Source organism: Typopeltis vanoorti, chromosome 14 (assembly GCF_054136105.1).
Source record: "Typopeltis vanoorti isolate ZY-2024b chromosome 14, IOZ_Tvanoo_1.0, whole genome shotgun sequence".
Classification (NCBI taxonomy): Eukaryota; Metazoa; Arthropoda; class Arachnida; order Uropygi; family Thelyphonidae; genus Typopeltis; species Typopeltis vanoorti.
The window spans coordinates 64,205,358-64,222,510 of NC_143562.1; the positions used below are offsets into that span (position 1 = coordinate 64,205,358).

Genomic DNA, 17,153 nt, shown 5'->3' on the forward strand with positions numbered 1-17,153 from the left:
TATTCATTTTCCAAGTCAAAACCATATGGTCACTCTCTCCAACTGGTGGGAGAGATGTCATCTCAGTTATTATCAACTTTTCTGATGCTATAAAAACCAAATCCAAAAGTCTTGAACCTCTTCCCTCTATTACATGTTGCCTAAGACATTGGTCCCTCAAGAATTCTAGAAATTCCATGCCCTTATGGTTACATGCATCTTCCTCTCCCCAGTTTATACTACTGTAGTTAAAATCTTCCATAACAATCATTCTTCTTGCACTTGCCAAACTCAACTGTCTAAACACTTCCTGGTACCCACCCTCTGTACTCCTGGGTCTGTAGCAACACCCCACTAAATATCCTGTCTTCGCCACCTCTACCTCACACTATATGCTTTCAAAATCATTAGTGTCACTGTCTTCCACAGTCTCCACTCTTAGAGGACATAGGTCGTCACTCATCATAAGCAGTACTCCACCACCACGCTTTCCCTTCCTATCCTGCCGAAAAATGCTGTACCCAACGACTTCTATTCCTGTTATTATATTCTCTTCTGTCAACTATGTCTCAGTGAGCCCAATAATTTTTGGCCAGGCAGATGCTATCTGCACCACCAATTCCTCTCCCTTATTCTGGATACTCCTGGCATTAGTATATAGCATATAAATGCCGTTGTTTCAATACCCAGCATTATCCCCTCTAGACTCCACTTGGCTCAGTGTCACCTGATGTCATCCCCCTTCTCCCAAGTACCCATTCCCACAAGAGGCCACCCCTGCTACCATCCTCCCTGGGACACATTGACTTTTTCAGAACAGCAATCTCTCCAGATGCCTACATCCTTCCTCATTCAAATGTATGTGGTCTTTCGCATACAATTCCTCTCTGTCCTCAAATGCACTCCAAGCATCCACATATTCCAGTCCTCTCTTGTCACAGGGAGGATGGTAGCAGGGGTGGCCTCTTGTGGGAATGAAGTCTTCGCAAAAGAAGTCTTCTGTTCAGTTCGTCATCATACCTAGGCAACACACACACACACACACACACACACACGCACACGCACTATCTTTCCTCTCTGTGTCTTCTTTCGTACCACCTCAAGCAAGAATATTGTTTCCCTCTTTACAATATTCTGTTATCTGACACTATTAGTTTATTATATGATGATTTACTTCCTGATGTTGTGAAGATTTTTGAATTTGTTATACAATCAGGATATTTCAGCTGGAAAATAAAGATCTATAGACATGTTGAAGGCACTGCCATGGGTTGCCCTCTGTCTCTACCTGACTCAGTTGATTCACAGAGTGAATACAGCATCATGTAAATGCGCATTGGTCATAACTAAAAAGTGTCATCTGAGGGGATCATTGTAAAGCATGGCATTACTGTAATTTAGTTCTGCTTGTGTCAAGTCCTTGGCATGGGGTAAGTGTTTGTTTGTCTTTCTTTGGTTTTTCACATAACTTCATGAGTTTCTTCTTTAAATTTGTTTTGCTCCTTAAGACAGTCAATTTGTCTACAATGTCCCACAGCACTGTTAGAAGTGGGGGATGCCAGTTCAGAATGCAGCATAAACATGCTGAATTTAGTTTTGGGTAATTCAAATTTAGTTGCACAAATGCATTTTCCAAGGACTGTTTCTGTATGTTAGTAGGTTTTGTATTCATTTTTGAAAATGGAATTTGTGTTTTAACCTTAAAACTTTGGTATAAAGTCATTGTCCCCATATCATATGCAAAAAGCAAGTCTGATAATTTTATTTATTTATTTTTAATATGTAAACTGTATAGTTTATTAACTTTTAGAAAAGGACAAGCTGTGGACTTGTAATGAGCTTCTGAGATTTCTGTGGTAATATTGAAATTCTTGAGAATTCTGATATAAAGACCACATATAGTCTAAGATGAAATTAATTCTACACTTCTGTATTAATTTCACATCCCATTTTGTAAGTTTCTTCAGTAGAAATTTTTAAATATCAGTTAAACGATAAGAAATTCTCTCTAGGAATAGAACTGGTATCTGGAGAGTTCATTGAAAAACAGTTTACCGAAAGACAATTCATCGAAAGACAATTCACTGATGAGCAGTTAATCGAAAAGACAATTCATTGAAACGCAATTGATCGAAAAACAACAATTCATTGAAAATACAGTTCACTGAAAAATGAATTATAAGGTGTGTGAGGGCGAAGATGTGTGTGCAATTTTTTTTTTTTTTTTGTTTGTTTTGGATTATTTTGAGAGGTATATATCTTTTTATTTTCCTACTATTTATCCTACTTCGTTCGGAAAGCGATTTTTTGGCGGGGCATACTGGTTGCAGTGAATGATATCCACTGAGGTGGGTATAGTTGAGATGTTAAAAGAACATTTCATAAAGGGATTTCATCCTCGTGAAATTTTTTAGCTCATATTCTAACCGTTGATGAAACATGGCTTTGTCACTATGACCCAGAGAACAAACAACAGTCAATGGAGTGGAGACACAAAGGTTCTCCATGGCCAAAGAAGTTTTGAACCAAACAGTCAGCAGGGAAAGTTCTTGCCATTGTCTTTTACAATATGGATGGTGTAATCCTTACCTACCTTCAAGAAAGGTGAAACTGTTACAGCAGCTCTGAAGGAATTGAAGGAGGTACTGAAGGAAAATCGGTTCGAGAAACTAAGCAGAGGTGTGTTGCTTTTGCAGGACAATGCACCTGCTTATGAAATCCAACAGACAATATACGACTTGGGATTTCAATATCTACCTCAAACACCATATTCGCCAGGACTGGCCCCAGGGCCGGCCCTAGAAATTTTGTCGCCACGTGCAGTAGCATATTTTTCTGCCCCTTCCCCTTAAAAAAAAAAACCTCTTTTACTTAATTATTTATACATAAATATACGCAAAAGAAGAAATCCATCGGAATCAAATCGGGACTGCACGGTGGCCACAAGCAGTGGGATATGCGCAGTCGCCATAATGTGGAGTTGCTCCATCATGTTGGAAAATGAGACCCTACACATTCTCAATCTGGGGAAACACATATTTCTCTAGCATATTTAGGTATGCCACTCTTGTAATCGTCTTCTCATGGAAAAAATGGCTCAACAATGGGATCATGCATTGATTGCATTGTTGAGCCATATTTTCGAACCAACTCAAATTCCAAAACAGAAAAATCAACTTTAAGGAACATCTCATCTCTGGAAAATGGAAGACTACAAAAAAACTTGGCGTGAATGTATAAAAAAAAGTCCTCCATCCTAAACTTATTTTCTACAAAACTGCAGAAACCAAGAAGAGAAAAATTCTACAGCTCATTTAATGAAACTGCTGAAAAGGACTTCAGCATCCTACGTTTATTAAGAATGTCAAACGCCTTTATCAGGAGGTTTAACCTGAAGGTGAGTTAGCCTGTCTCACACGAGGATGGAAGGTTTTTCCTCTCTGAAACTTGTTTTTTTTCTTGCCGAAAAACAAGCAAACCGATTTGGAAAAACACGCAGGGATTTAAGGCCAGTTGCTTCTTCCTTAATTCAAAACAACTCAATCCAATTCCAATTTCCTTTAGCACTGTGTTTTCTAACTGTGATCTGCCGACCACTCCATCCTTCAAAAGTCGAATAAGACTTCCAACAGCTGCTCGTCTAAATATAACACCAGATGAGTATGCTTCTAAAAGGTTTACAGGTTTGTTTTTTAAGACTCTTTATTCATCATTCCTTATTTTATTATTTTCCTTTCCTAGAGAATATTTTAACCTTTTATTTATTTTTTAACAAACTGCACCGATCACCTCCTCAAAACCCAGAAATATACCCACACATATACTCTTCAGTATTCTTAGCCTATTCCTCCCCTTATTAACTGCAATTACTTGCTTTTGAGGTTATTCGGGAGATAAGTGCATGTGGCACTCCTGTCGTTGAGGAATAACAGAAACAGGAGTAAATAAGTGAAACGTGATTGAAAATCTTCAGGTATGAATTTTTTTCAAGTTTTCCAATATATTTACTCTGAATCCCTGTATATTTTATTATTATATTGTGAAAAATATTTACATCAACGAATCAATTTATTATTATTATTATTAGTAGTAGTAGTAGTAGTTGTAATATTAATGATAATACTATTTTCCCTCATCCTCCTCAATATAATGATTGTTGGTATAGCAATGGTGCTTTACTAAGGAATAGATAAATATATCGATTCTTATTGTTTTTCTTGTCCGATTTGCCTATTTCCAGGAGGATAAGCCTAGTCATCTCAGTATTAGGCCTACTAACTTACGTTCAGTAAATTTATTTATTTATTACATTTATTAATGAAAAAATTTTATTTGGATTCCGTATTTGAAACTTTTACAAAAAAATGTCGAACCCTTCCAGTTTTCAGTTCAGCTATATTCGGGGCTACAAAGAATAGTGTTGAAATTATGTATACAGTAACTCGCAGACTTAGCAGAATTCGCAGAAGCTTTCAGAACAAGAAGCTGAATGCACGGTTCAGTTTTAGTTCGTAATGGATCACTTGTATCATGACATTTCCGTAAAGAAGTTCCTAAATGATATTAGCAATTTCGCTCTGGCTGGATGAAATTTAATGAAATTTAATGAAATTTTTAATTTCAATCGACTAGACTTATTATGACAAAATTTGATAGAACGAATTTCTTAGCCCATTCCTCCCCTTATTAACTGCAATTACATGTTTTCGAGGTTATTTGGGAGATAAGTGCATGTGGTACTCCTGTCTTCTCTACAGATAAATCGCTAACTGTACAATGAAGCAAAATGTACACTTACATTAAATGCTCTAAAATGCAAGAAAATAATTATGTTTCAATGACCACTTAAATATGTTGTCTGTATCATGAGTAACGTTCCGCATTGTTACTGAAGATTTTTAAACAATACTTGGCAAGAAAAATGACTTTTCGATGAATTATGAAAGAATTCATCGAAAAATTTTCGATGAATTGTCGTTCGACGAATTGCCATTCGTTAAATTGTCGTTCGGCAAATTGCTTTTTTGATGAATTGCTGTTCGATGAATTGCATTCGATGAATTGTCTTTCGATTAACTGTTTTACAATGAATTTGCCTGTAACCATAGAACCAACATTTTAAAACAAGTTTAACAATGAAATACTTATTTAGAAGTGTTGCATTTTCAATGTGCATTATATCCAAGGTCTCCGTGCAAGAGATTCTTGACGAATAATGACCAACCCTGGTGTAAGATGATGTCTTGGTTTTTATTCATTGAATGGATGTGAATAACATTTCTGAAGCTCCTTTGAATTTTCTGACATTGCAGTTATAGCATTTCTGTTTTTTGTTGAAGTAGGAATAACTTACATTAGTTGTATAATAGGCTAATCTGGATTTGTTTAAAAATCCAGAAATCCTTGTTTTGAAATCTTGTTTTCAAAACAAGAAGAGAATTGCCATCAGGCTATTTGTAAGTTATAATTAAAAGCAAATATACTGTTCTTCAGAAATGGTCTTGTAAGTATTGTAACAGCAAAGCAGTTTTTCCTCCTTTTAAAGAATATTGTATTTAGCATTGTTTTATATATATACACGTATATATTGTAGTAGAAATTTAAATTTATTATTATATTTCACATGAGTAATGAAATCATATATTTTTGTTTCTTTAGGTCTTGTTGGATTTGGCACGTATGGTATTTGAAGAGCAGAGTACAATTGAACATATTGTATATAGGATTATGACTCATACACAGTCATTGTTGGAATGTGATAGGTGTCAAGTCCTTCTGGTTGATGAATCTACTATGGTAATATGATGATGATGACTTGGTTATAGTTTAAAGATAACCATTATTGAATTAATAGAAATAGACTGCTGTTTTTGAAATAATATGGGTGAGTGAAAGTATATGCCAGTAATACATTAAATGAATTGAACAGTAATTTAATTAAGTTGTATGCGAAAGACCTATTTTTGTAGATCAAGTTAATAGTTCAAGTGAAATGCTTCAAGATTGAATTCTTTACTGTCATTATTTCATAACTTGTCTAGTTAACAAATTGGCTCAGTTTGTGTTAAGTTATTGAACATTTTATGTTGATGAGTCAAAAAACTGGGTAGCCTTTCTGGTCTAAACTGTTTGCTAATTTGTCTGAAGACTGCAAGCCATCTTGTAGCATAATGAAATAGCACAAATGTCTAAAAATAATTGGGACTAATATTGTCCCCTGATATTTTGCATTTATTACAAAGATGATGACACTGAGTAGTACATTCATATATAAATAGCTTCTTTTTGAAAAAAAAAAAAATAGAATAAGCAGATAAGGATTACAAGTTTCTAATAACCTAATATACAAGATAAAACTTAATATACAAAAAAAATCTTTATACACAGAATACCTTTCACCATCATCATCTTCAAATTCCTGCCATGTACCCTCAAGGGGTGTACAGGATTTGACAGTACTACATGAAAAAATTACATCATTACTAACTTCCTATCTACAATTTTCCTCCAAATCAGTCTGTTACTTGTCAAGACTCCAACATTATCAGATCTTATATTTCTATCGTCTAAGGCAGTGCTTCCCAAACTTCTGGATGTCAGGACCCCCTTTGCAAAAATTAAAATATTTCACGGCCCCCCTCGAAAAAAATCGTAATAGAGATATATTATTATTATATTTATTGTATTTATATTCAATACAAAACATACACAGCGAATATTGCAAAAATCAAATGCATATATTACATTTTTTGCCTCTTACCGTTTGGTTCTGAAGACAATATACGGTCTGTTCTGGTAAAATATGAAATACTGTCTTTTTTTTTTTAGTCTGTTTCTGCTTCTTCTGATTGTTCGCGGGATTTTTTTTTTTATTTTTTATCAACCACTTATCCATCTCAGGGTTAAATTTTTTAACGTAGAATAGATAAAATAATATCGCCACTTACCAATACTGGCACACCACAGACTGATAACATGAAATTAGTGAATATTATCTGAATACAGGAATCCCCGGACCAGGAACATTTTTCACTTTTGTGACTTTTCTCCTTTAATGGTAATTAAGCCTAACACAAAACAGACAGCAAAGGCAGTCTGTTTATTAAAACGTGCATATGATTGGTGCGGTATTAACAAAAGATCGCGCAACTGAAAGATAAAAGCATAGCTGACAATTGAGTTGAAATGCTAACTCTCTCTTCAACCGAATTCCATATGTGAAACTGCCATAGCATTTAATATATATATATATATATATATATATATATATATATATATATATATATATATTACTTAGTTTTAACACTTTTACGAATTTTAACACGTTCGGTTGAATTTTACTGCTGCCTTGGGAAATCGAACTCGCATACATCTAATTAATAACAATAGTTTTTAGTTAGATACTATGTTTGCCCATGCAACATATGGTTTTGTTTCAGTCTATACAGCATAGTTTCTGTATGAGGGGACATGTGATTCATTAATTAGTGTGTTTTTATCCCAGTTGTCTCTAATTGCACTATTTGTTGAGAAATATATTACAGAGACTCCTCATACCTTATTCACTGGCATAATAAAAGTACTTATTTTTTATTGCCTCTGCAGTATAGTGGCTCTTAGGGAGGGAGTGTTGTTTACCACTGCAAGTGAGTTACTATATCCCCACATGAACTTGTTTAAGCTTTTTTTTCATGTGTGAAGTATATGCGAAACTTTTATTGGTAACAGAAAACTAGCTTGGATGACAGTGATCATATAAAAAGAGTTTTGATATGTATATAAAGTCCATATCAACATAAAGTCAATATCAACAGTCCCTGATTACGAACGCATTATGAAAGGGACAGAAAGATTTGGAACTTCCCTGGAGAACATTCGAAGTAAATACAATTAACCACTGCTTTGAAATGAAACATATGAATAAGCAATATTTACTAATATTCGTTAAGCGCCGAAATATGCAGGAAGCAAAGTTTGTGAACCAACACCAATGTGTGAATTTTTCCATTAAAATATAAAAAATAACAAAAAAGAAATAATAAAAGTTAAATACATTTCTTTTAAAATAAAAAAAAATATACTTAGTCTTAAAACATTTTAAATTTGTTTTCATTATTTCACGGCCCCCTCAACAAAACCTACAGCCCCCAATGGGGCCGCGGCCCACAGTTTGGGAAGCGCTGGTCTAAGGCACTTTGTACCGTATCAATCCACTTATATCTTGGTCTTCCTCTGGGTCGTTTTCCTGCCAACCTGGCAGAGAACACTTGTTTTGCTAATCTTTCCTCTCCCATTCTATTTAAGTGACCATACCACCTGAGATTAGCTCTGCTAATTCATTCCTGGATGCTGACAATGTCAAGTTCTTTCCTAATATCCTCATTTTTAATATGATATTGCCATTGATGCTATCTGTTCACGCCTCTAATCTTACTCAGGACTCTCATATCTGCAGTCTCTAGTCTTTGGTCAAGTGTTTTACTTCTGACCCAGCTCTCAGATCCATAAGTTAAAACTGGTTTGAACACTGTCTTGTATACAGCTAATTTAGTGTTCCGACTAATTTCTTTCTTATTCCATATGAATTTATTCAATTGACTTCCCACCATACCAGCTTTGCTGATTCTGTTGTATATTTCTATATTTAATTTACCATCTTCACTATAAATCGTGCCTGAGTAGCTGAAATGTTTTACTTGTTCCGCAGGTTCTCCATTCACAACACAGTTGACATTTTCAATGATTCTGCCTATTTTTGTTGTCTTTGTCTTTTTATTGCTGACCTTCATACCATATCTATTACAACAGCTATTCAATTTAGTCAGAGAATCTTGTAGACTTGTAGCGGATTTATTTAGAAGTATAACATCATCCGCATAAAGCAAAGAGCTGACATTAACATCTCCAATCTTGATATCAGGTTTAAAACCCTCCTTCACAATGCGATCCATATAGATAATGAATAACAGAGGGGATAATGTACATCCTTGTCTCACACCAGATTTAACATTAAACCATCTTCCTGTACTTCCTTCAATTCTAACTGCTGACTTACAACTCAAATAAAGACTAAGTATTGCTTGATATAATGCCCCATTGACACCATATAACTGCAGCGTATTGAATAGCTTCTCTCTTGGCACCTTGTTATATGCCTTTTCCAAATCGACAAAACTTAAATACAGATCTTTGTTATATTCCCATGCTTTCTCGACTATTTGTCGTAAAGTGAAGATCTGATCCTGACAGCCTCTATTTGGCCTGAATCCAGCTTGTTCTTCACCAAGCTTTTCTTCCACAATTCTTCTCAACCGTTTCTCAAGTATACTTGCATAGATCTTGCCAGGAACACACTCAGTAGGGAAATATCTCTGTAATTCTCACATTCAGTTTTATTTCCCATTTTATATATGGGTACTATGAGAGCTCTACTCCAATCATTGGGAATTCGTCCCTCTGTCCAGGCTTTCTGAACTATGCAGTGCAGCCACTGTAAGACTTTTATACCACCATGCTTCAGCATTTCTGGTCGAATATCATCTACTCCTGCTGCCTTTCCACATTTCAAGCCTTTGATGGCTTTTTCTACTTCAAGTATGGATATGTATTCCTGACTGCATGCCTAGTCAGTGTTTTTTATCACTGTGCTGTCATCACTGCTTGTTTCATTTAGCAGTTTTTCAAAGTAATTACTCCATACTTCAAGGATATCTTTTCTCCTGTTTTCATGTCACCTTTATCATCTCTAACTCCTTTTACAGCACTCTTTCCTCCATTCCTAAGTTTCTTCAACAACCTCCAGAATATTTTGCCACCTTCTTGATATTTGTTTTCTATATTCTTGCCAAAGTCCTCCCATGACTTTTGTTTAGCTGGTTTTACACACTGTTTAGCTTTCTTACATTTGTCTCTGTATTCTGTAAGAGTAAAAGCTGACTTATTTGCCAGGAACTTTTGATATGCTTTCTTCTTTTCCTTCACTGCCTGTTTAACTTCCTGTGTCCACCAGGGAGTTCTGATTTTTTTATCCTTGCACACAACCTCACCACATGCCTCTCTGGCAGAATCAATGTTTTCTTCAGAGTTTGCCACTGAATCTCCAAGGTTTGATTCCTGTTCTCAAACTCTTTCATTTTCTTTTCAATAATCTTTCTGTATTTTAGTCTACACATCTGAGAGCTGCTCAACTTTTATTCACTTTAAAACTTTCTCACATGTTATTCTTTTCAGTATGAAATTCAATTTTATCCTGCTCAAGACTAAATAGTGATCACTTCTAATTTCAAATCTTTTGTACACTCTGGTGTCCTGCACCAGGGAGAAAACATCACTATCAACAATAACATAGTCAATGAGACTTTTCTGATTCCTAGCCTCTTCTCTCCATGTGAATTTGTGCACATTTTTATGTTGGAACATGGTGTTAGTAATAACCAGTCCATGTCCTGAGCAGAAATCCAACATATATTTGCCATTATTATTAGTTTGCTCTTTTCTCCAAATTTTCCCAAAATATTTTTGTATGTCTCACGATCATTTCCTACTCTGCTATTTAGATCCCCAACAAGGACCAACTTTTCCTTTTTCATTGTGTCAGTTGCTTTTCTAAAGCGTCAAAAAATTCCTCCACTTCTACCTTAGTAGAACCTTCTGTGGGACCATAGGCACAAATAAGTCTTATTGTCCAGTTCCCCATTCTCATATTTGCCCACATTACTCTACTTGAGACTGACTGCCATTCAAGAATACCTTTCAAAGTTCTCCTTAAATTCATTCACCATCAGGACACTCCCAACTAATTCTGGCAATCCAAAAATTAAAAACTTCCAGGGATAACCTCTCGTTCTCTCTCTATTCATCACGTATTGAAAAATTTCCTTTTTGCTAATCTTACAGAATCCCTTGAATAACTTACCAGTTTCTATCATATGCACTCTTTTCTGCCTATGAACTAAACTTTACAACCCACACATACCTTCAACCTGTCATTATAGGGAGCATTTTACAGATTTGTCGCCAGCTTGGTCACTCATCTCCACCACTACCTCTGTTCCCCAAGAAACCCAGGTGACCAAATCTGTGTGCAGTAGTAGTCAAGATGCAACTGAACCATAGTCTTATAAATAGGGATAATAACCTCTATCTTTACTCTTTAAGCTATTTTACTTTACTTTAAGCTATAAAAGTATTGCTTTAAGCTTTACTTTTATACTTGCCAACTTTTGCAATATACTCTCTATCCACCATTATCCCCAAGTCCCTAGCCTCATCAATTTCCTGGAATTAATGTGATACCCAGTATTTGTAACCTTTTCAACCCAAAGTGCATACCCTTGCGTTTTGCAACATTAAATTGACAATCATTATCTTTTGTCTACAATGCCAATTTATTTAAGTCATCCTGCAGGATATCTACATCATCTTTATGAACTATTGTCTCCCAGTTTTGCATTAGCAACAAAAAAAACTGAGTGGGTCGATGGAAGAAGTAAGAGTGAGAAAGTGAAAATAGTAAGTATATAACCTCGATATGATAAAAATGAATTAAAAAGAAGGCTATGATGGCAAATAATTCAATGTGTAGAAGGAATGGATGCAAGTGGAATGAGTTTGAGGAGAGATTGAATATGTATAAGAGGGATGGCCTACATTTGAATTCATTTGACATCAGGACTTGAAAAATTATTAATTGATATAACACCTAACACAGAGAGTCAGGGAAACTGATTTCTGATGGGAGGAATCATGATAATCTGTGTGTAAGAGCGACAATGCTAGGTAATTGTGTTAATGGTGGGAATGGTTATTATTATGGAAATGGTTATGAAGAAAGAACGATTCTGTGTTCATCCAGTTTGAACATATCAAGCATGTGTAACGATGTCTGCATAAGTAAGGAATTAGATAAGAACAGATCTGCAAGTTGTTGGAACTGTGCTGACCACAGACATGTGTATGAAAAAGAGCATGCAAGTAATTTATTATGTTTGTACACGAATATTGGGAGTATCAGAAACAAAGGAGTAGAGTTTGTTGCCTTGGTTAATATATTGGGACTCATGTTGTAGGCGTTAGTGAGACAGTTATCAGAAGCAGATGTACTAACTGGTATCGAGTGCAAAGAGTACAGTATTTTTAGGAAGGATAAACAGGACAGAATAGGAAAGGAGGGACATGCTGCTAATGATATTAAATGTCTTGAATCCAGTTAGAGTTGAGACCTATGACTGCAATACTAGTAACAATTTTTCATGTAGCAGTGAGTTTGAAGCCATCTGGTTTGAGGTGGAGTTTAACAAGATTAAATACACAGCAGGGTATTGTTACAAACTTGGTGGATTGGTTGCTGGTGACATAGAAATGCATCACCAAATAAATATGGTGGGTGCAAAAAGAGTAATCATAAAGGGGATTTTAATTATCCAAATATTGATTGGGTAGCTATGAAATCACATGAGAAGAATGGAACTGAGTTTATTGAGCTATTGCGAGACAACTTCCTTAAGCGGCATGTGACAGGAGGAACTTGAGGACAGAGAGTGTTAGATCTCATGGTTAAGAATTTAGGGATACACAACACACGTGTTAAAATAATTACTTTACTTAATATTGGGAAAGTAACATTTGATGTTACATGCTAGTGCACTTTATAAAGGTAAAATTAATCTAAGCTACTTATTAATCTTTTATCTAGCCTGACCTCTAGTGAGAAAAAAAAAGTTAATAGTATTAAAAAAAATGAATAATAATAAAAAAAAAAAAATATATATATATATATATATATATATATATATTTTTTTTTTAAAGGTAGATATAAAAATAAATTACAAACAGAACTACATTAAAAATGTTTAAAGTCCTCTCGTATTGAAATTTCCTTCTGGACTTGTTCTGGTTGCTATAAGGGTTGCAGATGGGTCCTCCACATTCTTGGAATGATTAGTCCATCATTTTTGTTCAGGTTAGAATTGTGTTTTAATATTTCACAGGCTTATTTAAATTTTCTCTCAAACCAGATTTTAGTGTGGTGTAGGGACTTGGTGTCTTTCCAGTGAATTCTATGGTATGTTTGGAGTGCGTGGTCTGATAGGCCTGTTTTTCCATAATGGTGGTATTTAATGTGTCGTTTGTGTTCATCTTTTCTGATTAGGATAGTGCGTCCTGTTTCCCCTCTATAGGGTAGGTTACATGTACACGGATTTTGTAAACCCCTAGGTGGGCTATCTTTGGAAGAACTGAGTAAATTTCTTAATTTTGTGGGGGTTTGAAGGTAGTCTTGATGTTGTACTTATGTAGTGTTCTGTCTATTTTTTCTGAAATACCTTTAACATATGCTATGGCTATGGCATTATCTTTTTTGTTTTTAGTGGTATTTTTATGGAGGATCTTGTGAACTGTTTTTTTATTATAGCCATTTTTTACAAATGTATGGTTAGTGATTTCGAATTCTTGGTTTCGAGCATGTTCATTCGAGCAAAAAGTTAGTGCTTTGTGTTTGAGGGTACTTATGACTCCTAGTTTTTGTGTTGGGTGGTCGTATGAATTTGTGTGTGTGTGTGTGTGTGTGTGTGTAGGCTTGTGATAGACAGAGAAGGAGAGACAGCCTGAGGGAAAACATATGATGAGTGTGTCCAGAAAAGGAAGAGAGTTGTTGTTTTCAATTTCAATGATGAATTGGATATGTTTGTGTTATTTGTTCAGGTGGCTAAGGAATGTATTTAATGTTTCGTGGCCGTGGAACCAAATGACAAAAAATATCATCGACGGAAGGAATCTTTATGTGAACTTTTTCAATCGAAGGCGAGTTAACCAATCTCATACGGAGGTAGCAGGGTTTTTTCTCCTGGAAACTCTGGTTTTTCATCCCACATACAGAAAAATTGGCCCTTCAGAACACACACAATTTACAGACAAAAAATACTAGTGGTGGTGGTGGGCAGTTGATGGAGATGATTGGTAGAGGTTCAGTATAGTGGTGGAAACAGTTGTATAGTAGGTGTCCTCCTGCGATGAGTCTTCAGACTCCTTGGAGGTGTCACGAATAATAATAATATCTGAGCCAGACTTTGGGCTTTAGGCTGGCCGAACCTAGAGCTCATTGCTCAAAATCTTCCATGTAAAAGTTAGCTATTGGTGGTGGGGGTGGGGGTGAGCCCATGGCCGTACCTTGTTTTTGTAGGTAAAAATTGTTTTGCCACATGAAAAACAAAACAAAGCAGGAGATTCATAAGAAAAAGATGATGTCAAAGGAATATCACGTGCATAAGGACGATGTCAGTTATGATAATTATAAGCAGACCAGAAGAAATCATAATTGTTGTACAGAAAGCTAAGTCAGAGTATGAAAAGAAACTAACTCTGCAAGTTAAAGACAAACCAAAAGAATTCTACTGTTATGATGCAAGTAAAAGAAAGAATGAATTTGACCAAATAACTCTCCTGAATGCAGATGGTATGCAGGTGACTGATGCAGAAGTGATTGTTCAACTGTTGAGAGCAATCATTTTGATAAAAGCTACCAACTTGATATATGCAACATTGAACTCTACTACCTCTTCACCATATGAGGAAACTCAAGTGGATGAGGAGAAACTACTAGAGCTGTTGCACAAACTAAATAAGAATTCTGCAATAGGAACTGATGGGATATCAGTATGGATGCTAAAAGTGTGTTCAGCAGAACTGGCTATTCCCTTGACCAGGCTATATAATTTGAGTCTCAGAACAGGGAAGATTCTGCAGTATGGTAATGTATATGCTGAATGTATGGTAGTCCCAATGCACAAGGGTAGTGCAAAGACTGATGTATCCAACTATCGACCAATCAGTATCTTAGGAGTGGTGGTGAAGATTTTGGAAAAGTTAGGGCTTGCAATCAGAAATGGGTTGACAGAGAATCTCTCCTTTTGTGATGAACAGCATGGCTTTACTAAGGGAAGGTTACGTTTTAGCAACTTGCTCACATTCTAGAATAGCATTACCACTGAATTAAACAAGGGGATGGATACACCATGATACTTCTGGATTTTGCTAAGACTTTTGACAGAATACATCATGGAATACTGTTGCTTAAAAACGAGAAAATGGGTTTAGATTATAAACTATTAGCATGGAAAGAGGATGGCTAACTGACAGATATCAAAAAGTGGTATATGGGGTAGGAATCTGCAAGATTCAAGGTAACTAGTGGCATGCCTCAAGGATCACTCCTTGGTCTATTATTATTCAATCTGCTATTTGCTACATATATATTTACATACAGCTATTTGCTGATGATGCAAAGATAGGTAGGGTAATCAGGAGTGCTACTCATATGCAGCACTATGACAGCTGGTGCAGATCATATGGCCTCCCTTGATGAGTTCCTGACTCCCTAGAGGTCTCTCTTAATAATATATTAATAATAATATCCCTCCCTTAAATCTTTTCTTATATCATTCATATACAAATTAAAGAATATTGGTCCTATCACAGAACCCTGAGACACTCCACTAGTCGCCCTCATTCTCCTAGATTTCTCTCCACCATATACTACTACTCTGATGTTTGTTTGTCTGTCTGTCAGCCATTCCCCTCCCCTTTAATGCTACCAGTCTCATATCCATTCCCATTTGCTTCAGCTTTTATAATAGTTTACCATGTGGTATTTTGTCAAATGCCTTTGCAAAGTCCAGCACTATCACGATGTTGCTATTTCTTATCTAATTCTGCTGTTGCTCTATTGTGAAATGTGAGTAAATTATTAAGGCAGGACCTATCTTTTACAAAGCCATGCTGCCTACCATAGAGTATTGTATTCCTCTCCACCCATTCCTAGATTTTACTTTTAACCAACTTTTCCAATACTTTAAAACCTCTCCTGAGATATTAATGTGTATATAATTTGCGACTTCTGTCTTGGAGCCACTGTTATGTACTGGAACTTTCTCACCTTGTTTTAATTCCCTTGGAGACCTACATCTAGAGCAGATGGGGTTGAATATTAGATTAGTGCATTGGATTGGAGACTGGCTATCTGATAGGTATCAACATCAACAAGTTGTGTATGGGGGTGCGATATCCAGAAAAAGCAAAGTAACTAGTGGAGTGCCTCAGGGGTCTGTTTTAGGGCCATTACTGTTTAACTTGTATATTAATGATATTGGCGAGGATTTGGATGGAGATATTCAGCTGTATGCAGATGATGCAAAGTTGGGATGAACCATAAAGAGTAGTGAAGATGTTGTGGCCTTACAAGAAGACTTGAATGAATTGAGTGATTGGGAACGGAAATGGGGATGCGAGTTCAATGTTGCAAAATGTAAGGTTTTAAAATTCGGAAAACAAAGATGGGATGCAGAATTTATGCTTGGTGAGAATATATTGTTGGAGGTAGAGGAAATAAGAGATCTGGGGGTGATAGTGGATAAGGATCTAAAATTTAGGGGACACATCGCCAAAATTGTGAAGACAACACAAAGGCTTCTGGGAATGATGCGGAGGACACTGATGTGTAGAAGTAGGGAGATTCTTGTTCCATTGTATAAGGCTTTGATTAGGCCACACATGGACTATTGTGCCCAGATTTGGTCACCGAGAGATATGATAGAGACCTACAAGTTGGTAAGGGGTTGTTATAGGATCAATGCTGGAGAAGTTCTACATAAAATAGGAGATCAGGGGAGAACCAGAGGTAATTCCTGGAAACTGTATAAAGAGGGTGTGAGTAGCAGAGTGAAAGGCAGGTTTTTTCGTGCAGAGTTGTGAATGATTGGAATGCCTTGCCTGAGCGTGTATTGTCTGCAAGGAGTTTGAGTGTGTTTAAGACATGGTATGATGAGGTGTGTGTGTGTGTGTGATAAATGGACCTCCCAGATGTCTTTGACTCCATGAGGTCTTGGTTTAATAATAATGATAATAATTAAACAATTTCATCAGAGATATTAGCAGTTGTGTTGCACACTTGTGTAGCACATGGGCCAACATGTCATCAAGTCCCAGTACTGTATTGACATTGAAATGTTTCAATATAATGAGATTTTCTGTTCTGTTACCTCATTTCTGATGTTAGTCTGTCACATCAGCCACTGCAAAGTCTCTACCTGAATGATACACCTTTTGCAAATGATCACACAGGAACTGAACTATTTCTTTTGCTTCTGTCACCCTCTTCTCATTAGCATTTATTAAATTCA

General features: G+C 36.0%; 1 protein-coding gene across 1 annotated transcript in view; it reads left to right on the forward strand.

The window, feature by feature from the left end:
• Nucleotides 1–17,153, forward strand: part of Pde11 (Phosphodiesterase 11) — a 384,638-nt gene that overhangs the window by 152,209 nt on the left and 215,276 nt on the right. Inside the window, exon 5 of the mRNA XM_090404525.1 lies at nt 5,638–5,775. Coding sequence (XP_090260651.1) covers nt 5,638–5,775 — 138 coding nt within the window. The remainder of the gene's footprint in view (nt 1–5,637; nt 5,776–17,153) is intronic.